This window comes from Rosa chinensis, chromosome 6 (genome assembly GCF_002994745.2).
Source record: "Rosa chinensis cultivar Old Blush chromosome 6, RchiOBHm-V2, whole genome shotgun sequence".
Lineage (NCBI taxonomy): Eukaryota > Viridiplantae > Streptophyta > Magnoliopsida > Rosales > Rosaceae > Rosa > Rosa chinensis.
Window position 1 is genome coordinate 28,067,264 of NC_037093.1, and position 22,425 is coordinate 28,089,688.

Genomic DNA, 22,425 nt, shown 5'->3' on the forward strand with positions numbered 1-22,425 from the left:
GGGTGTTGAGGTCTGACCCATTTGTCTGAAAAGGTAACATGTCTAGGAGGGAGAGAAGGGGACTGATGTATTCCCAAAAATTCAGTATAAGAGGACTGAATCTAATCGAAAATGTACTGAGCACTTACTAATTAATTTGAAACTGTTTATATGAAGAGATTCTTGATTAGTTGGAAGTCCACAAATAAACACCAAGACTTATTGGCCGGCACAACAAAAGTGATGTATAGTACCTCCTACCTAAGGGGTCAAGTTATGTCTTAATGATGGCAACCTCGTAAAACAAAAAATATCGAAAAGTGTCGCGTTTGGTAACATTTTCATGTACGCATTGTATTTTTATTTTTAAAAATGGAAATATGGTTAGACTGAATACAACAACTTGACGTTTTCACTTTTTTTTTGTTCTCTCAGATGAGAAAATATAGAGAATATTTTTTTGCACTAAACTATTTCCAAATTTTGAAAATACAATCTCGTTTTCTTTTTTTGTTTTTAAAAATCATTTTTAGAAAATTATTTTCAAGAACGCTATTTGCTGAGAATCTCTAGCTAAGAAAATGATTGCAGAATAAAATGGAGTGACAAGTAAACTGCACACGTACTTTGGATTACTTAAATTTTACTTCCAAGGACAATATGAAAAAATCTACATGTCGGGGCCAATTTTTCAATGAGGTCGATCCGCGTATTCCAGCTTTTTGTAAGGAAAATTAATATTTTTTTATTACATAAGAGAAATTAATTGAGCATCTTTGCTTTGGGTCTTTTTCACACTCTCCACTCCCTTAACATGTTTTGCTCCTCCAGTACTCTAGTAGTCTAGTCTTTCGACGTGTTTAAAGTTTTAACTTTCTTTTATGGGGGTTAACATAAATTTGGCTTGAGCCTCTTGCAACATTTGCCCCAACAACTCGCTCTACCGAATACTGGTAACATCAAAGCAACACATTCCAGGGAATCTGTACTTATCCCTAGCCAGCCTTCGTCCTTAATTAGCGGGAAGAAAAAAATGTTCATGTTTTTGTTTTACATCGTGTTCATTAGGCTCTTTGTCTCTCTCAATTTTTGTTTCCCCTTTTTTTTCTTGAATAGGTTTTAGGTTAGACACGCCTGCAACATATTAGACAAGGATGCTCATTTCTTTTTAATGGGTTATAGCTGCTACTAATTGGTCGATTCCCAAAATTCCAGTCAGTTCTCTTTAATTATACCATCATAAAGGGATGAAGAAGCTCTTCTTTATTCCCTCTCATTCTTATTGTTTTATATGGATTCAAATTTATAGAAATGGCACAAATTTGTAAGCATATGATGCTGCGCTGTGAAAGACTTTTTACATTTTATTAAACAAGATACTGGTGGGATTGATATATCATACCCACAATTACCAGATGTTGCGCCTCAGGTTAATGCAGATCTATTGGGATTGATCTGCAGTCACAATATAAGAAGAAATCCAAAACTCTTAATTAAGACCGATCGGTTTATCTTAAACTGCATGTGCCGATTATTACGAGACTTGAATCATAAGAAAAGATATAATAAAAAAGTAAAAATACAGTAATAAACCAGGAAGAAGGAGAAGACGATAGATAGGATCTTATGGCGCCATCCATTTTCTCCCTAGCCTAGGGTTACGGTTTTCTCTGCGTATAGGATTGCATATTCATGGTCAGGAGGCGGTGGATCTCAAATAGCCTCAAGGGCACGGCCAATAACTACTGATCGTCTCAATCTTTTTTGGTTGGGAAACTCCAGCTAGGATTTGTAATAACTCAGGTCCTGTGTTCTTGTTTAGCAGAGTTCTCTTCACGTACTCTAAGTGCTAACTCTAGTGACAAGCCCAAGGTGGGGGCCTTAGAGATCCAGCACCATATATTTTTCTTCAGAGTTCAGTGATAACCATGCATGCATGGGGTTCAACCTTCTTGAGATTATGGAATGGGATTGGGGTAATTTTTGGGCTGGAAATGTCTGTTTCCGAATGGCTTTGGACCCTCGATCAATATCCGATCCTTTTCTTTAGGGAATTCCGATTTATTTTTGGCCAGATCTAAAATAACTTGTTAGAATATTAGAATACATTTATCGATCAACAGCTATCCATTGTGGAAAAAAAAATTGTGTTTCATGTTAATTAAATCAATTCAGCTGGTCAAAAAATCCTTAAACCCTAAATCAAAGTTCATCCATAAAAAACAAAGCACATATATACCGAGCAAACCATGACCTTCCGCAATGTGCTGCTATCTACTATAATCTCATTGGTTGACAATAAGTCGTTCAAATAAATTTAACCTTTTCAGTGTCGGTGTCTCTTAATTGTTAAAGTTTTAGACTGCAAAACATTGACTACGATTTTGTAGCTAGCTAGCTATTGCTATAAAGTATTCCACACTGTTTATTCAAAACTTATGACCAAGATATTAAAGATTAATTGGCCGGCAAAACAAAAGTACGTGATATGTGATCTCTCCCTTCCTGAAGGGTCAAGTTTTTTCGTTATTGAATATGATCGAAAAGCAAAATTTTCCGAGAATCTCAAAGAAACTGATGTGCAAAATAAATTAGGACAACAAGTAAACTACACTTAACTACGCACAAGCAGTGCACTTTTGGTTTCATTAATTTTTACTTTCAACGATGAGATGAAAAGTTCTACATGCTAAATTTTCTTATTTTTCGAATGATGTACAGACTCATGTTGTTCTTTACGAAAACACAAAAAGTCATAAATAGTCACTGAATTTTGACTTATCTGACACTGAACTCACTTACGATTCAAAAATATCACATTAGTTACTCAACCTTACTTTCATATTCATTTTCATTACTGCTGTTAAGTTCTTAGTTACAATGCGGGGTTAATCTCCAAAAAAAACAGTTAAATTACTTGGTAACACAGTTATTTGCGTCTAAATCCGTTGATGTGGATGGTTTCGTTTTTGTGGGCGAACCATGCATGGAAAGAATTTGGACCCTCCATGCTCATGAGGTCTAGCTTTCTGGGAAAAAAAATAAACCTTAGGATAGCTTCTAGCATTTCAGCCATGCTTCTCAGAAGGGTTCTACCGACGATTCTAGCTTAGCTATAATAGCTATTATGTACTCTAGATTGTTGAGTTCAGCTCGTAATCATATTCTGTAATAATAATTAAGTCAACTTAACAAAAAAAATCTATGGACGTCACCGTGTCAACATAATTAGTTCAGCTAGTAATGTGCTTCATATTATTACAAAAATGCAATCCCTCTAGATGTATTAGTTAGAAATCTACTTTGTATTAGTTAGATAATTTTCTCCTTTATTAATGAAGTAATGTATTTTTTGAACTTAATTCAGAGCAGTACAGAGAACTACATTCTTTGATTCTTTTTCAAACGAAAATTAACAGTCAGTAGACAATTTCGCTTCCTTACAAAGATAAAAAGCATCTTGCCACCCAAAAAAAGAAGGAGGAGGAGGAGATAGCGATACACACTGTTTATATCCAAAGAATTGGCCTGCATATCGCTTCTGCATGTTTTCCGTTTTGTACCAATAGCATGCTTCTCCAGGAAATTTCCATTTGCAAGCACAACGATTTACTACGTTCTCCCAGTCCCTGCATAACAATGTACTTGAAACAGATATGCAACAATGCTTTTCAACCTCCAATTTCTTCGTTGCTCACCCTGAAAATTTTGGGTTTTTTATTTCAACAGTGTCTGAACTCTTCGAAGACTTTTGAAATGATACATGAACTTTTAAAGTTATCAATGTGATACCTGAACTCATTTTTTCGTATCAACATCGTATCTGCGGTCGATTTCTGTCACAGAACAGTTAACTATGACCACGTGCCCAACACGTGAGACACAAAATAAGGGTAAAAATGACATTTCCCACTTCCTTTAGTTCTTCACGGGGTTTTTTACTTCAACAGTATCTGAACTCTTCGAGGACTTTTGAAATGATACCTGAACTTTCAAAGTTATCAATGTGATACCGACTCATTTTGTCGTATCAATGTCGTACCTGCGGTCAATTTTCATCATAGAACCATTAACTATGACCACTTGCCCAGCACGTGAGGCACTTAATGAGGTTAAAAGACTAATTTACCCTAAAAAGTATTGTTGTCTATTTTAATTTTTTGCTTTCTTTCTTTCTTGTTTTTCTTTTTCGACGTCTTCTTCCCTCTGATTTGTCCCCTCCGATTGGAAACCATGACCACAAATCAGATCTCACATTCTCTCTCAACCACCCAACCCTTTCCAAGCACTACCTGACTACAACCACATTGAACTCAGCTAGATCGATATGGCTACCTTGCAAAAATTCAAGCTCCTCGCCACTCAATGCCCTGTCGTTTCCTGAAGCCCCACGCGCAGCCCATCCGCCAGCCTCGTCATCCACCTCCGCCGCTGTAAAACCCTGAGATTGTTCCTCACCCGCCCCGACCGCCGCCGATTGCCTCGTCAGAGTACCTCGTCCGATGCTCCCAATAAGTACTGATATTACAGCCGCAAATAACCAAAGGCCGATTCTCTTTTGGACAAATATTAGAAGCTGGAATCAGTGAAATGATCATTGCCCCATTGTTCGATAAATCATATACAGATAGATATAGTTATACACAGACACGCAGTCGCGGAAAAATCAGTTTTGGGTTTTCTCCCATCATCACCATCCTTCGCCTTTTCGCCGCTATTGAGAGAGAGACTCTCAGTCTCATTCACTTTTGCATATTTTGATTCAATTACAAAGACATGGACTATTTTTGAAATTCATGAACTTATGCTGTGATGTTAGTTGCGGTGAGGAAGCCAAGTGCCACGACGTCGTGGCCCGCCTCCGTCATATCTCTGGCAAGCTGCACAAGAAGGTCTGGATTGCCTCCGGCCATATTCTCTCTCTCTCTGATCCCTTTGTCTGAAATCTCAGGTAAATTTCAAGTCTCAGATCTGGAGGCCAAGAGTCATGAAACCCTCTACACCGCTCTGGCCTGCAATAAATTCAGAGAAGCAAAGTTGTGCTTGGAGAACTCTGACGAGATGGAATCCCCGGCTGTGTCTGCCCATCAGAGAATTGGATTCAAATTTTGCTTTGGGTTTTGCATTTTGCTAGGAAATGTCATCATCCCATCTGATTGCATTTTGCAGATGAAAAAGGAAATAGAAATGGAGAAGAAGAATTGAAGGTGCGACTGGACACGTGAAGAACTAAAGGAAGTGGGAAAGGTCATTTTTACCCTTATTTTGTGCCTCACATGCTGGGCACGTGGTCATAGTTAACGGTTCTGTGATGGAAATCGACCGCAGGTATGACATTGATACGAAAAAATCAGTTCAGGTATCACATTGATAACTTTCAAAGTTTAGGTATCATTTCAAAAGTTCTCGAAGAGTTCAGACACTGTTGAAGTATATACTTTTGAGGGTAAATTAGTCTTTTACCCTTATATTGTGCCTCCCGTGCTGGGCACGTGGTCATAGTTAACGGTTCTATGACAGAAATCGACCGCAGGTACGACGTTGATACGACAAAATGAGTTCAGGTATCACATTGATAACTTTGAAAGTTCAGGTATCATTTCAAAAGTCCTCGAAGAGTTCAGACACTGTTGAAGTAAAAAAACCCGAAAATAAATAGCAAAGTGCATTTGCATCTTAGAAGTTTGTTATCACCAAGCGACAACCAATATTTTCTCTTTACTTAGGCAAATAAAATTCCAAGTTACATGCATGTCTCAAATGACAAACAGGACATGCTCACAACAGTATATATATCTCTAGGTTGATGAAAGAATAGCTAATAGTATAGTTATCACAACTCTCAATAATATGAATGCATAGAAGTGTGTAAACATCAATTGATATGTAGACATCATTGTGTTTGTGTGTGTTGTTGTTGGGGGGGTTGTGGCTGTTGTTGGTTGTTGGGTTGTATTCACCTCACCTCTTTTTCATAAGCAACTCCAAATTGGACAGACTTGGTTACTGATAGAGTTCATAGATTCCAAATTAATAAGAATGTATTTTGCGGGTGGTACATACTAAAAGGAATGCAAATTATAAGGTGGCTCACATCTTAGTATTTTCTGCTCCGATTTTACAGGCTGCTGAAGTCTGTAATGTATAAGTTTTCTAAAGTTCAATAAAGAGTACTTACCTCCTTTCTCTCAAAAATGTATTGATCATCACCAATAGAACCAAATATATATATATATATATATATATATATATATATATTCATGCCTCAAATCTCATACTACGTCTTCAACTACTCCTTCATGGACGTGATGTTATTCAAAAACAGTAAATATATATAGACATGTAAGATGGAGTGTAAACTACTTCTTGAAGGTCTAGAATATTATAATACAGTATCTGAGATTTGTCTCTTCAATAGAAGTTAACTATAGTTTAGAATTTTTGTAAAATTAGAATACAAAATAATGTCAGAATAGTTTCACTCTGCTATACCTTCATTTCTTAATACCTTCATTAAGAGGAGTGCAATTCGCAATACCTTAATATTAATCAGATGCTTTTTTTCTTTTTCTTTTTGATGAAGAAAGAAAATTACAAAGCAATTTTAGTTGTAAAAGATCAAAACGTAAAGCAGGAAGGACAGAAGAAGGATGATTATGTCAACTAGCAACATCAATTTTGTGACCTAGATTCGCCAAGGAATGCTTCTTAATTAATAATTGTATCTTGCAAAAGAAAAAAAAATATAAAAAAACACTCCAACAAGAAACTGGAAGTAAATGAACACGAATTTGTCTTCTCCATGCTCAACTAGGTAAACTGTATAAATTTCATTAATTGATTGATTTTTTTTTTTTTGACAAGTAAAGTATTCCTGTTCCTACTAGATATTGGAAAAGTTTTTGGTCCTACTAACAACTGGAGCAAAATAATTGTCACCCTTATAATACGCCCTCAGGCCCTTTAGTAGGGTTATTCCTTTTAAGAGATCGATTGAGAGAATTAGGAGTTTATCTTCGGACAAGATCCATCAATGGCAATCGTACCTCTTATGACATACGATGCTTCCCACGCACTGTTCCCAACACTTGTTCAAGACAATTGGAATACGATAATGAGCACCAATGCTGCTTTGGTGCACAATGCTATTAACTCTAGCATTCCTCCACTAGAGCCCGAAGAAGATCGGACTATCGTCGTAACATTCTCTACTGTAGACCCTATTCCGGAACGTGAACTTATAGACTTCTTTACTTGGTATATATATTGTACAACTGGGAATCAAATTACAGTTATGGATCAGCATCATGTTATTGCTGCCATCCGTATGGAAAGTGTCCAACCCGGGGAGCGACCTTTTTGTGCCTACATTGTGTTTCGATATGCTTCTTTGGTTGCACGTGTCCTTGGAGAAAACCAGAAGATGACATTCCACATTAATAGGTTTATTGTTTCCGGTAGGAAATATGAGCAGTCTCTAGAAGAGTTTAACAAATTTCACAACATTGATCGGAGGCTCTTCACTCGTTTAATCTACGATCTGAGACGTGACCTGGATGAATCAGCAGGGGTCATGGCATTGTGGATGTCGCTGGAGCACACCAGCAAGGAGTTTAACAACTTGGTGAACAAGGCATTGACTCTACCCGACACTGAGCTCAATGCCATGGCCGACGAGACGGTAATAGCCTTGAATTACATTAAGATTGATGATATCCAGAGTGACACGGAAATGCCTAAGCTCCAAGCCATAAGTGAAAGTCCTGTCACCCTCAAGTTCTTCCATGACAACCGCCATGTGATCATTTGCGCAGCCATCAAGTTTCTCAAAGATGTTTGCTTGAGAGCTTTTCAGGACTTCCCTTATCAACCATACTACCATGCCAAGGCGAAGCTTATTGAAGAAACTAGCATCATTTTTCATCAAGAGAGCCAGATCGAGAATAAAGAAGCGGGGGAGACTTGTAGGAATTTGCCGTTGAGTGATAATGAGTGTGATGAACAAGAGAGGACTCTTTTCCTAACATTCTCTAAAGGGTTCCCCCTTTCGGAAAATGAAGTCCGAGAGTGTTTCACTAGGGAATTTGGTGATATTATTGATCGTATCTACATGCAAGAAGTTAAGGAAAAGTATCAGCAGCCTCTTTTTGCTCAACTAGTGGTTCGTTCGGCATCCTTGATTCCAGTGATTCTTGATGGAAGAAGCAAGGTGTACTTGAGCATAAATGGCAAGCACATTAGGGCCAAAAAATCTGTGCCTAGGCTGCGATCAAAATCACCAGAAGCATCGTCCCCAACCATCATAAGGCCGACTACTGAATAATTCTTCGGAAATACACTATATATACACACACACCATATTGTTTCGAATTTTTTTTATGTCTAATATTTTTGGTTTTTTCTCTTGCACTCAAATAATGTAAATTTTCATTCTAAAAAAAAAATAATGTGAAGTGTACCGACGTTTAAAGTTGGCCCGAACTTGAGAATCTGACCAGTTCCAATTTGACACCAATCGCTGTCCGCAACTAATCTAGCATTTCCTACCGGCGCCCACAGTCAGCACAACGATCAACGGTATAATTCGTCTCATTTATGCATACAGACATCGACCCATACCAACTCTCCCTCACCCTATATCCCGAATACTGCATTCATGAAATTATACTTCAGCCAGCATACCCAAGAGATCGAGTATCCATTCCGATCAACACATTGCACCAAACGGTAGTACCCATAACTTCCAATAAATTTATTTATAAAGAAATCATTCCACAGATGGATGATTGAAACAAGCACCAGGATCCAGTTCAATAACCATAATATGCCGTGCATAATGTTTTAGCACCATTCAGAAAGGATTAACCCAAAGGGCACTACTAATAACCATCATGACTAGCACATTATAAGATGACATAGCCGAAAAGTTCAAATCAGGTCTCATTGCTTCGCAAAGCCAAAGCCAAAGAGATGGTCACTAGGCACTCAACATGCCAGAGTTCTTCCTACACTCGGACAGCATATCCATGTAGAACTGGCACTTGCTGATCTCACTTCCAAAGTTGTTGACACACTGCAATAAGAGCCACAAACCCAAATGTAAATTTTAAAGCCAATCTTTCTATCACTTTACTTCCAACACACGTCATTCAAATCCATTGCAGACAACATTTTAAAGTAACAGGGTTTCACCATCATTATCTTACTACATGGTATCCACCTGACAAGTAGGTATTAAATACCATTATACCTTCACCACAACCACCATCTAAACAAAGTTAAAATGGAGAACATCACCAGGAGATATGGTTTTATAACATGAGGAAAAAGGAACCTCTCACTACTTCTCACAATGATACATATCCAAGACATAGAAAAGTTTGAGGCAGAAACGAAAAAATTAGAATGGAATTTTATCATGAGTACCAACACTCATAGGAATCAGCGAATTGCAAATAACAAGAATAAATAAACTTTACTGAGGACTGGTGGCAAGTTGAAACCAACTGGCAAAACACACACGCAAGACACGAATAGGGGAAGGAAAGGATTAATATAGACACCAAGAAAACTCATCTACTGATCCCTAATAGTTAATTCATACAGAGCCAAGAAGATGTCAACACTTTGAAAACTCACTAAAGTTGCAAGAAAATAAAAGATAAAGGAAGTAGAAGAGTATTGCATACATCTTGGAAAGCCTTAGAGTGAATACTGCATGCATCAGAGCTAGCCATGGATGCTGGAGCAGCAGAGGCCTCAGAGGCTACCGTTTCATGTTGAATGGTGCGAGGACCCATCACAGCATCCACGGCCCTGTGTGCAACAGCACTTCCACCTCCAAAAGCCATTCCTGCAAAAGGAAATGGGAAACAATATTAAATCCTGAACATAATTCAATGACTGCACATGCATTTCTGAGCAACTAGATATGGTTCATTACCCTGGGCTATGGTTGATCCAATCCCTCCAAGCATGGATCCACCGCTTCCACTTTGTGCAGGAGCCGGGGGAGGAGCCTGGCGAACTGCATGAAAAAAGACAAGTAAAGTAATTAGAGGTCAACAGGTCATTATGAAATTAGCAAACAAAAATACCATATTACAAATTAATATAACGCCAAATATAGGTACCTGGTGCTGGTGCTGGAGCCCGACGAGGAGCTGGGCGGGCAGATCGACCTGAAAAAAAAAATTGAGTAGGAACCACATTAACCAACCATAAATTAAACAGAAGGACCTTTCAAGAAAAAAAAAATTACATAATGGATAGTATCTGATATAACACGGACATGAAGAGATCCAAAAACATTCGTGCTCAATGGAAAAGCTACTATTATTACCATCAAGGCAAATTCCTTGTTAAATTTGTGATGAAACAATCTAGGTTTCAAGTCTAAAATTGAAACTTGCAGAACTGCAAATTGACACGAGCTTAAAGGGTACAAAATTAATCTTCAGTTTCTATCTTAGCTGTGTAACCGGATGATCAACAGCATATAGGAAAATATGCCAACAGCATAAACGGACTTTCTGTTAAACTCCAAAGTCTAAAGTCACAGCAACACAAGACCCCCAATATTAATAAGAAAAGATCAATACCTATACGAAAAATTCAAACCATACAATTTCAATTTTCCATGTAAAAAGATAAACCCCTAACCCTAACTGAACAACAAGATCCAGGAACTTATAGGGTTGTCTCAGAAAATGAAAAACCCTAGAAATTAACTAAATGAAAATAAATCAAACACATGGGAGGCAGGGGGTTTAATATGAAGGGTAGAGAGATCTAGGGAGAGCACTGACCTCCTGAGCTTCTGCGAGCCATGGTATAAGATTCAGGACTTAAGGCGGCGTAGAGATTTGAGAGGATGAACGATAAAAATATGAGGAGTCCGGAAAAACCTATCTGGCCTCCCGGAAGACCTCAAATGGTGTTTTATACTTGGAAGTTTAGGATCAGGTGCGCGCATGCGTAGGGTATTAATAAACGTGTCGGTTTGTAACTGGATAAATGTTAAAGCTCGTCGGTGCTCTTTCTATTTTTGTAAAGTTCCATTGGCCTTTGACTGATTGATTACGAAATCATGGCCGTAGTTGTGGACAAGTTTTTTTTTTTTTTTTTGGAAGACTAGTTGTGGACAAGTTAGTTGATTGGAACCAAAAAAAGTAAAAAAAAATATTAAAGGATTGGAGGTCAGCTTTTAATCTCAGCCGTACATGAAATATCAAAGGGCTATTAATATGCCACATCAGCAAAATGTGTGATACAGAGTTTTAGGATTTTATTGTTAACGGAACTTAAATCTTTCCCGTCTTCATCCCCTAGGCCCGTTTGGAAACGAGATTTGAATTTGGATATTGATTTCAAATCAAATGTATTTAAAATACGTGTAATTGAAATCTAAGCATTTAAAATTTCACTGTTTGGATTACAACTATCAATCTGAAGATTTGGGATTGAAGATTTAAATTTCTTCCTTTACCATTGAACCCAGATCTGGTGTTGTCCTCTCCAACTCTGCCGAATCAATCTCCAATGCATCTTAGATCCCCAACTAGAGCTTCACCTCCATTAACAGCGATTTCCATGTGGCAGACCAATCATCAGAGGGACTAATGAAAGAATGAGAGAGAAGAAAGAAACTGAGAGGTGCGAAAGAGAGTAGAATCAAGAGATGTGAGAGCGAATAAACAGAAGTCTTTATGTCATCGAGACTGAACAGAGGAAGCGAGGTGACAACTTTTTTTTTTCTTTTTCGTCGAGAGGTAAGACGTGGAGATTTCAAATAACTAGCATCAAATTTTCAGGTTTGAAATCTCAGGGAGGATTTTGGGAAAATCCAAATGCCCATCAAATGAAGTTTCCAAACGGGTTGATTTGGATTTAGGTCACCCAAATCCAAATCCTCAACTCCAAATCCCCCTATCCAAACAGGGCCCTACAGATTTGAATCCTTCATCTTCCATTGAATCAATTCTCTAATTCCTCTCTCATCTTTCTTTCAATTGGAAGCTCAAACTCAGAGATGATCGAGTCATGGAGAGCCGACAATCAAATCCAAGCTTCACCAAAATCAAACCCTCCCTCTTCCAAAGCGAGGATGGATCAACATCAATATATTTAAGGGATTAATCAATAGATTGGGTTTGATGTTGGGTGTGTTCTCTCACAATTGAACTCTTTGTGGGGAGCAATATGAGAAATTCCCATGGGTTTTTGCTGGGCTTTAAAAGATTCATATCACAACTCTTTGAGGGTTTTTGTTGGGTTTGTACTTGGACGAGACTTCATCTCTCTATCATACTCTTCTTTCTCCCTCTTTAATTTTAGTACAACTCCAACTCTCCAAGCCTCTGAATCTCTCTTGCACCGAATCTTTTTTTTTTTTTTATCCCTTCTGTTAATTTACCTCCTCACTCATACAAGAACCCAATTCATGTCAATTGGAAGAAAAAAGAACTCACCTAATGCTGGGTTGTGATTCCATAGAAAACGCAAGTCATTATTCAAAGCATTAGCGAACTAAAAACTAAAGGAAAGAATAAGGAACAAGAAGAAGAAGAATAAGGTGATGCAGTTGCAGTTGCGAAAAAATTACCAACAACAACCACAACTTAAATTACGAAAGAGATACTCTTAGACCATCTCCAACAGATGGGTCTTTTGCCATCTGTACAGCTAACGTATACTTTTGACCAACCAAATTATGTTCCAAGCCATCAGTCTATTACACGTGTATTTGACATAAGACCATGCTCTGTCAAATTTGACAGCTTCTCCCCTCTCGGTCTTTTATTTTTTTATTGTTTCTTTCTCTCCCTCTCGCTCTCTCTCTATCTCTTTCCCTTTCGCCTCTTTCTTCCTCTGGTCTCACCCAAAACTTCGAGCTTCCTCTCTTCAAGTTTCTTTTTTCTTCTTCAATATTAGGAACATGGATCAAAATGTTTCATATTCATCTTCAGATGCTGCAAATGAGGAATTTTGGGATCTTGCCAATTCATCATCAGACGAAGAATTGATGAATCTGCAAATTACTACTCTACAAGAGACGGGAAGAAGAAGACGCCGGGGCTCAATTCCTGGTCGCATATATAAAGATAGACAACGATTTCAAGGCCACGAAACACTCTACAATGATTATTTTGCTGCAAATCCTGTTCATGAAGAAGTTGTATTTCGGAGAAGGTTTTGGATGCATCGACATCTTTTTCTTCAAATTCTAGCTGCAGTAGAAGCTCGTGACTCCTATTTTGTTCAAAAAAGGGATTCAGCAGGACGTCTTGGGCTATCGTCTCTTCAAAAAGTTACCGCTGCAATGAGGATGCTTGCCTATGGAATTGGGGCAGATGTTGTGGATGACTATCTTAGAATCGGTGAAAGCACTGCAATTGAAGCTATGAGAAGGTTTGTCCAAGCTGTTATTGATGTATTTCGCGCTGAATACTTAAGAAGGCCAACTTCTGATGATATTTCCAAATTGCTATTGATTGGTGAGAGTCGTGGATTTCCTGGAATGCTTGGTAGTATTGATTGTATGCACTGGAAGTGGAAGAATTGTCCGGTTGCATGGAAAGGTATGTTTTCTCGTGGAGATCATCGTGAACCTTCATTGATTCTTGAAGCTGTTGCGTCACATGATCTTTGGATATGGCATTCTTTTTTTGGATTACCAGGCTCTCACAATGATATTAATGTCTTAGAGCATTCACCCTTATTTGCTGACCTCCATGAAGGTCGAGCCCCTCCAGTCTCTTATAAGATCAATGAGCATGAATATACAATGGGATACTATCTAGCCGATGGCATATATCCTTCATGGGCCACTTTTGTCAAAACCATTCCATGTCCACAAGGAGAGAAAGCAAAGAATTTTGCTAAAGCTCAAGAGGGATGTCGGAAAGATGTAGAACGAGCATTTGGAGTGCTCCAAGCACGTTTTGCAATTGTTCGTGGGCCGGCTCGTTGTTGGGATCGTGAAATGCTTCAAAAGATCATGACAGCATGTGTAATAATGCACAACATGATTATTGAAGATGAAAGAGTTGAGCGTGCTGCACAAGATGATCTTGAAACTCTTGCAAGGCAATATGCTGAACTAGATATGGATATTAATGATGTTATGGTTTCCCGTAATCACACAATAGAGTTTGAGGATTTTATCAGCAATCATTTACGAATTCGTGACAAGGGAACTCATACTATGCTCCAAGCAGATCTAGTTGAGCACTTGTGGCAACGTCACTTGGCTAATATCAGTAAGTAGATATTGTTTCTGGTAGTTTTGGGGCACTTTGTGTATTGTGGTTACTGTTTATGTTTACTATTGGATGTATATAAAGTCTTGATTCTCGGTTTGACATTTACTTTTATCTTGGCACAAATAATTGAGGGTGTACAACAATGAGAGGTGAAGGAGCTATTGCAGGTAAATCTTTGATTTTGATACTATGCATTGTATTGCAATTTCAACATAAAAATCTTATTTTGATAGTTTTTCTGTTTTCTTGCTTTGTTAGTATTGGACGCTGCCGCTGGAGGTTGGTTAGATAGAAACAGGCTTGTGGTGGTCTCAAGGGAGGTAAAAACTTTAGACCATAGTTGATAGTATGAATAATGCATACATCTTGGCGTCAATAGTATATGCAAATGCATACATCTTGTAGTTGACATTATAAGAGAACATGTAGGAGGTTACTGTGGTTTATTTAGGTTGTCGATCAGCAGTGCCATATTTTCGATTCAAATCTTGCTTTTGTAAATTACTGGTAGAATGATCGACTTTATGTTACTACGAAGCCATTTTGTGAATGCATTTTATAACAGCCATTGCTTATTTTTATTTGATTGGTTATTTTCATTGCTTAACAGCCATGTTTTTTTTTTTCAAGAATCTTTAGTGCATGTATCATTTTCCAGTGGCAGCTAGTGAACTTCATTTTCCTCAACTGTAAAAGCTAGGCCATCAAATGCCATTGCTTTGATGTATATATACTCATCAATGTCACCTTTAATCCTCACACACACTCACAGACCCAAAACCAGTACCATTGTCCTTCAGCTTCCACCATTTATACCTTTCCCTAATCTTTAGTTGTTTCTTCTAGCAGCTGGCATCTTGATCAGATTTCTTTTTCTTTGCTAGGTTTAAGTACCTTCTTTAGGTCTTATAATTTGGGCATTATGGTCGGAATGGCGAAGAAAATGTGGGTGGTGTGTGTGGTGGTTTTGGTCTTGAACTTTGGGGATCCTTTGGTTGATAATGGCAAAATAAACCAGCTTCAGTCCTTGGTAAGAGCTGATTACTTGCCTTATGGGATCGACTTCGGCGGACCAACTGGAAGATTTTCCAATGGGAAAACTGTTGTTGATGCTGTTGGTAAGCTACTCTCTCACTTTCACCAACATTCACATGCTTTGCTCTCCAAATTTATCATCATAATTGGCATGTTATTTTGTCCAAGTCAAAATAAGTTTAGCTATTTTATACATAAATCTGACTAGCAGTTCCTCTAGACAAATTCTAGTCGTATTACATAGTACACATGGTTGTTTTATATAACACACTCTGTACATCTTACTGTACTCTGATCTCTGTAAATCTTACTGCTGGTATAATATTGCTAAAAAATGGTTTTTATAAACCGGTTGCAATTATATCTGTATTGGTAAAGGGTTTGTAACAAATGCTAGCTAGGGATTTGCAATTATATCTGTACCGGTTCCAATTATATCTGTAAATGGTTTTTCTCATTATCATAACTAGCCTTTGCTTGCTGTCCATTCGCACAGTTCAAGCTTTTAGGACTACAATGTTGATTTCTATGTTCTTGAGTTAAATGCCTCATTTAAATTAGTTACTTTTTGTACATGTTGCATTTTATGAGACATTCAGCTTTGGTGAGCTTGGTTGGCAGATTAGACTGTCAACTACATGGTCTTTAATTGTTTCTATTACCTAACATGTGACTGGAAATAATGATGAGTTAATGTGCAGAATGATGCCTTAAATTGATGAGGTACAAAAGGTGCAGATAGATTCTTTTCAGTGCTCTGTTGTGCAAGCTCTGTATTTACATTTTGCTTAGTTTGCACGTTTTTGCTCAGCAGTGGTCGTGTTAAGTAGACAATCAGTTTATTATCTGCAATATCTGTAAATGGTTTGTGCATTTTGCCCAGTTTCATAACTCTCTTATCAGCATTGATTTATCTACAATGGCTGCACCTCACCTACCATAAGTTCTTATCATACATTGATTGATTTGTGTTGCTGTGCATTAAATAGGATAGTTGTGCATTGAATAACTCCTGAAACTCCTACAATAACTCAACTTCATTAACTCCGTTCATAACTTCTTATATCCAACTTCATTAATTAGTTTCAATAGCTAAACTGATACACAGAAGCATTATATAGCAGCCATGAAGCACTATATAATTGCTGGCAGCTTTCTTAGTACGTATTGAAGACTTATTCCATGGATTCTCAGTTTTCACAGGTTTCCAGTTTTTTCACACAAGACTCAGAGCATGAAAATGCTGATGAGGTCTGTCAAGTGGCTAACAAAAGGCCACCAAGAGGTCCCGGCTTCAACGTGGAGGAGGATAAACTTCTTATAAGTGCTTGGTTGAATACTAGTATGGATTCAATACAAGGCAATGATCAAAAGCTGCATACTTTTAGGGGGAAAATTACAGAGTACTATCATCAATACAAGTCCTTTGACAGTGATCGTTCACAACCGATGTTGACACAATGGTGGGGAAAAATAAAAAAGGTGGTGAACAAATTTTCAGGATGTTTTGCAGCTATAAATGAAAGACATGAAAGTGGGAAGACTGAACAAGACAAGGTAAACTCTGTTTGATTATCTACTATAACGTCTTCAAAGTAATGCCTCTAAGCACCATGGTATAATTTTGTTTGGTTGTTAATCAGTTTTTACTCTCTTCAGATTGCAGATGCAAAGAAGATGTTTGAAGCACAAGAAAAGATTCGGTTCAATCTTGATCATGCTTGGATTTTGTTAAGGCACCAACCAAAGTGGATACAACTAATGCAAGAGCTGGACATCAAGAAAAGTAAGCCAAGATCTAAATCTTCTATAACTAATATCTCATCATCTTCAACTACAAGCACTCACATAGATATAGAAGAAGGCACGAACACTTGCTTTCCAATGTCTAGACCACCGGGTAAGAAGGCTGAGAAAAGAAAGCTGAAAGAAACCACTGATCAATTGGTGCAAATACAAAAATTACATCAAGAGAAAAAAGAAAGAGATGAAAAAAACTGGAGATTATGAAGGAGAAAGTTGAAGTTGACAAGGAGAAACTGCGAGTTAGGAAACTTGAGGCTGAGAATAGGAAATTTGAGGCTGAGATGAAAATTATGTCTATGGATACATCAACTATGAATCCTGAGCAGAGGGCATATTATTCCAAACTTCAGATGAAAATTCTCCAAGGTGATATATGAAGTGTGAGGTTGTTGGTTTCCATTTTAGTTTGTATCAGTTTGAGCAACTTCCAGTGATCATGTATTTGACTGCTTGCAAACTCTTTCAAGTTGTCATTGTTTTCTGCTATTTGACTGCACGTTTTCCAGTTTGTGTTTCTGTTTTCAATCCATTTCAGTTTGTATCATGATGTTGGTTTCATGTGATGTTGTATTTGAGTGCTATCAAAATCAAGCTGATTCTGTTTGCTGCTATTTAACTGCTAGTTTTCAAGCAGTTTCCAGTTTCTGTTTCTGTTTCTGTTTTCAAGCAGTTTCTGTTTCCAGTTTCCAGTTTACTTTAATATATAAATAGAATTTTATATATTAAAGTAATATTCAAATTTGACATCTCTATTGGAGCTAAAAATTGTCAAAATGTTGCTACATCAAATTTGCCATGTCATATGTCAAATTCAAATTTGACCAAAGCCAAATAACAAACCCATTGGGATGCTCTTATGCGGCTTGATTATTTCAGCGAGTCAGATGAATAGGAAGACTATCATAAACGAAAAAAGTAGAAGACAGATGAATTGACATCCTTATTCAAACGGCGTTTGCATTTTATTGCTTATTAAATTACATTTTAAAGTGAATTTGCTGACGTGTTTTGATTACATCCTCTTGCTTTTCAATCCATGGTCGAAAATAAAAGCCAAGGACAACCAAGGATAGTACGTCCTAATCCAAGGAGAGGATCCAGATTCAAGATTAAAAGATTTTCTACAGTCCTCTTTCCGAGTAGTGAATGACAAATATATTTTGTTTTTCGGCTAGTTGAAAAAACAAATGTACAAATTTCTCTGAAAAAAAAAAATATATATATATATATATATATATATATATATAAACCCAAAAACAAAATACAAAATAGGAAACTTTAAGGTTGTGTTTGGATAAAGTAATTTCAATTTCCACAGAAATTTTAAAATCATGGGAATTACAATTTTATGAATTTAAATTCCATTAATTGAGAATTACATTGTATGGATTTCATAACGTAGAATTTTTAAAATGACAAGAATTACGAATTCAAGTGTTTGGACTAATTCTTGTTAATGGAATTTAAATCAAATTAAACAAATAAACGATCATGAATGAAGAGATACCATAATCATTACCGTGATGAAAAATGTAAAATCCAAATTTAAACTAGACCAACACATGTGCTAGAAAAATCCAAATTTAAATTAAACCAACACACTTGCTAGAAAAATCCAAATCTATGTTCTGACAATACTAAATGACCAAAAGTATAAATCTAAAAAAAGAATAAGTACAAGCTGCTATCATGTTAAGAAGAGATCGTATGCAGATCCATCGGAAATAAACATCAACACCATGTCTTTTTTCATTTCCACTAGGACTTCCTTCAACATGAGAAATTGTTTGTCGTTCTCTAATAAACCAAGCGCATGCTTTTATTTGTTCTTTTTTAGAAAGATCTAGTATTGTCATTATTTATGTCCATACATCTTTTGGGGCAAGACTTTTTGTAGTAGCACGAATGAGTTCTTCAAAAGATGAAGTCATTCTTATCCACCGAAGTACCCAAGACATCTTTAGTTGTAAATCTTTTCTTTGGAGGAGGTACACTAGAAGAGACTGTTGCTTCATTTTTATTTTTCTGAGCTTGGTTCGGTGAATTGTCTTCAATGATGTGAACATCTTCTTATGCTTGGTCATCAACTTCCAAATCAACATGATTATCTTCATTAACAAGAGGAGTCATAACCTCAATGGCGTCGAAACCTGTTTCAGCACCCTCTCTGGTGGCTCTATCTTTGCCACACAAATCAACTATATCATCCTAATGTGGGATTCTTTTAAACTGAAAGCTTATAGCTTCATCATGAGAATGCAAACAAATAATAAAAGTTGCATAAGGAAAAGTTAGTAGAATAGACAAACAATATTATGGAAAAAAAAATTAATAAAAGTTACCTACCTTCACGTATTCTTCTCATACACTATTTTCATCTACATTTATCATTTGTGTTGAGGAATCCCAGCTAAATCCACTTTGACTCAAGACACTACTAGCAAAACAGCAATTACCCACAAAATTTAATCTGTGTGAAATAAGACTTTTTCACATGGATTTCAGTGTGTGAAGGCTTTTAGCCACGGTACACGCACAGATTGAATTACCGTGCCGTTTGGATGGGGCTAATACTCATCTCACAGAGATTATTGATAGGAGCATTTTAATGCGACGTTTTAAATGTTATTTCCTCATATTTACTTAGTTATTTCCTTAAATAAATTCTTCTTTTTAAAAAAGTTTCTATTTTTAGGAATTGTAATAAAAGTTTCTATTTTTAGGTCCCATGGAGCAAATGGAGCTGAAATGAGCTTAAAGGAGAAAGAGAAGCAAGAAAACGTTGGAAATAGCTAAGGCAAGGCACAAGGGCTGCAAAATTGAGCTGAAACGAAGAAATGAAGTTTTCCTGGTCCAGCCAGGATATCCTGATCCAACCAGGAAATCCTGATCCAACCAGGAAATCCTGTTCAAAATAGGAAACTTTGTCAAAGCAAGACTCCTGAGTCAACTAGGAAAAATGGGTAGGAAAATGAAGAAAAATGGCTAAATATGAGGAGTTCTTAAGGCAATAGGAGACCACATGGCTTGAAGATGACGCAAGAAAGCTCAAGATACTTCTAGAAGATGGTGATTTTCGGCAAAAGAAAAAAACCTAATTATTTAGGGTTCTTTGGGACGTAAAAAGAGATGTTTTGGGAATAAATATTCATTTTTTCCTTGAAAATCAAGAGAATGATCAAGAAAATGACGTTGGAATTATCTAGGGAGAGTTTTAAGGGATGGCAAAGTGTGTACAACAAGAAAAGGTCCAAAACAAGTCCAGATTCATTCCTATTTCTTTGGCCAAAAATGAAGAGAAAAATCAGAAAAATCCTTATAAAATTCGGCAATTATATATTTTGAAGGATTATGGACTTTATTTTGGAGGCTTTTGATTGGTTGGATAACACAACAGGGCTTATGTGGCATTATTTGATTGGTGGAAGCTGTGTGGAGCATCCAGATAATTCTTGGGGAAATTAAAAGAAGATTCATGAAGTTTTTGCCGTTCCCTATATATACCTCCACCCTTTGGACGTCACAGTACCTTCTCCCCCTTAGAAAAATTCCAACGAAAAATACTCTCTCCATTCTCTAGTTTCAAGTCTCTGCGTTTTCAAGCAAAGAGAAGAAGAGAAGAAGAAGTCGTGAAGCCTCCTAGCCGCCATCATGCACCTTGTGTCGTGAAGCTTTGAAGCCTTGCTTTCAAGATTCAAGTCCAACGTCTCAAGCTCTCCACCACCCTCTCCATTCACGGTGTAATTCCATCTTATTCCTTGTAACCTTTTAGGTTTTCTTTGTTTTGAATTCGTATGAACTTGATATCTAGTTAACATAAACGTTTAGGACAAAGTTTAAAGGCCGTTCTTATGTTTGAATAAAAATTTCGATTCCTATAAGTTGTGATTCTATGTTGCTTTTGTGAGTTTGTTCAATTGATTTTGCTTGATTGATATATTTTATGTGTTAATCTTACGTGGTTCAAAACATTTAGGATTTGCATATAATTGGTGCTAGATTTAGGTTAACGATTCACCTAATAGTTTTGTAACCCTAAATCGAAAGTAGTAAAGGCTTTGGACAAGAGTCGAAATCAATTGAAGAGGATTGCAAGTAGATGAACTTAGTCATACTAGGTTGTGCACTCAAGTTGATAACCTTTCTCTATGCTTATTGCGATGAACATGTCTTGATTAGCTAACTTTTTAGACTTTGATTGCATATTTAATAGGATTAATTTAGGTGCTTTCACTTAGATTAATTAATTAAGGAAAGTAAAATATGGGAAATCGTTTGCTTTGAATGTTTCACATGATCAACTTCTCTCTCATGACTTAGATTATCAACTATAGGATTCTAATTGAATTCAATCGTATGGATTTGGTTTTGATCTTTGTACCTAACGTCCCCCCTATCTTGTACATGTATTTTATATTTTTGTTTTATTTCTTTGCAATTTTTGATTACCTTTTCCTAAAACCCCCTTTTTCGTTAACTTGTATTTATTCTTGTTTTATTTTTGTAAATTATAATTTTAATAATTCTTTATTTGTTTTACAATGACAGGTGTACCCTCAATCCCCAGTTTGAACGAATCTTATTTACCATATACTAACGATGATATTTTTCAGGGTTAAATTGCACGCTTACTTTTAGCGTAGCAATTATTTTGTCCGTGTGAATATTATACTGTGGGCCCCACTATCTTTCCATAAATATAAATGACTGTAATGAAATGCAGTCCGTGTGAACAACTTCCTCCTTCACACGGATTTATGTGTCAAATACGTAAACTCTATCTCACGCTGATTTCTGTGTGAAATACAACTCATACTGATTTCTGTGTCAAAACCTAAAACCTTATTGACACTGATTTCCGTGCGACATCCCTATACCCCAACTCTCACTGATTTTTGTAAGAGTGACAGCATTTAAAAAAAAAAAAATTTCTGCTAATTAATTTGCAACTTGGACAGAATAATACTTTTATTTTTATACAATAAATATACTTCAAATATTTACAATAAAGTGAACAAATCGACAACTCAATCTAAAATATTAAACTTTACACTCACAGCAAGATGTTTTTTACATTCCTAGCAAAACATATATTGTACTAAAGTAAATTCTTGGATTGCAAAAAATAAGGCTGCTTTCTAAAATACATTGTTGTTGAAGGTGAAATATCACTAAGATTTTCCCCCTTGAACAACATAATCCTTGTCCAAGAATAATTTCCATCAAAATGCTTTGAGGACTAACTCAAAGTAGACAAAAACATAATCATCAAACTAGATAATAGTATGTGAAACTAACTATTTCAGGTCAGCTGCGAATCTGAAACAGTTTGAGGCATTTC

General features: G+C 36.7%; 3 protein-coding genes across 4 annotated transcripts; 2 read left to right on the plus strand and 1 right to left on the minus strand.

Annotated features, from left to right (window-relative positions):
* Positions 1-8,706: 8,706 nt before the first annotated feature.
* Positions 8,707-10,901, minus strand: LOC112174218 (uncharacterized protein C6C3.02c). The gene is made up of 5 exons (XM_024311960.2): positions 10,788-10,901; positions 10,113-10,160; positions 9,923-10,006; positions 9,669-9,832; positions 8,707-9,052 (listed from the first exon to the last, which is right to left on the minus strand). The coding sequence occupies exons 1-5, from the start codon at positions 10,807-10,809 to the stop codon at positions 8,957-8,959; spliced, it is 414 nt and encodes a 137-aa protein (XP_024167728.1). The 5' UTR covers positions 10,810-10,901; the 3' UTR covers positions 8,707-8,956.
* A 2,015-nt stretch (positions 10,902-12,916) lies between these two features.
* On the plus strand, positions 12,917-14,248 carry LOC112171162. The gene is made up of 2 exons (XM_040508509.1): positions 12,917-13,505; positions 13,719-14,248. Exons 1-2 carry the CDS (start codon positions 12,917-12,919, stop codon positions 14,246-14,248), a joined length of 1,119 nt encoding a protein of 372 aa, XP_040364443.1.
* A 2,178-nt stretch (positions 14,249-16,426) lies between these two features.
* On the plus strand, positions 16,427-17,742 carry LOC112172754 (glutathione S-transferase T3). 2 transcript variants are annotated; one of them, XM_040509752.1, is made up of 2 exons: positions 16,427-16,835; positions 16,938-17,742. In XM_040509752.1, the coding sequence occupies exons 1-2, from the start codon at positions 16,461-16,463 to the stop codon at positions 17,286-17,288; spliced, it is 726 nt and encodes a 241-aa protein (XP_040365686.1). In that variant the 5' UTR covers positions 16,427-16,460; the 3' UTR covers positions 17,289-17,742. The 2 variants fall into 2 exon arrangements, with proteins under 2 accessions (XP_040365686.1, XP_024165993.2); XM_024310225.2 differs by having other exon boundaries at positions 16,945-17,742.
* The last annotated feature ends 4,683 nt before the right edge of the window (positions 17,743-22,425 follow it).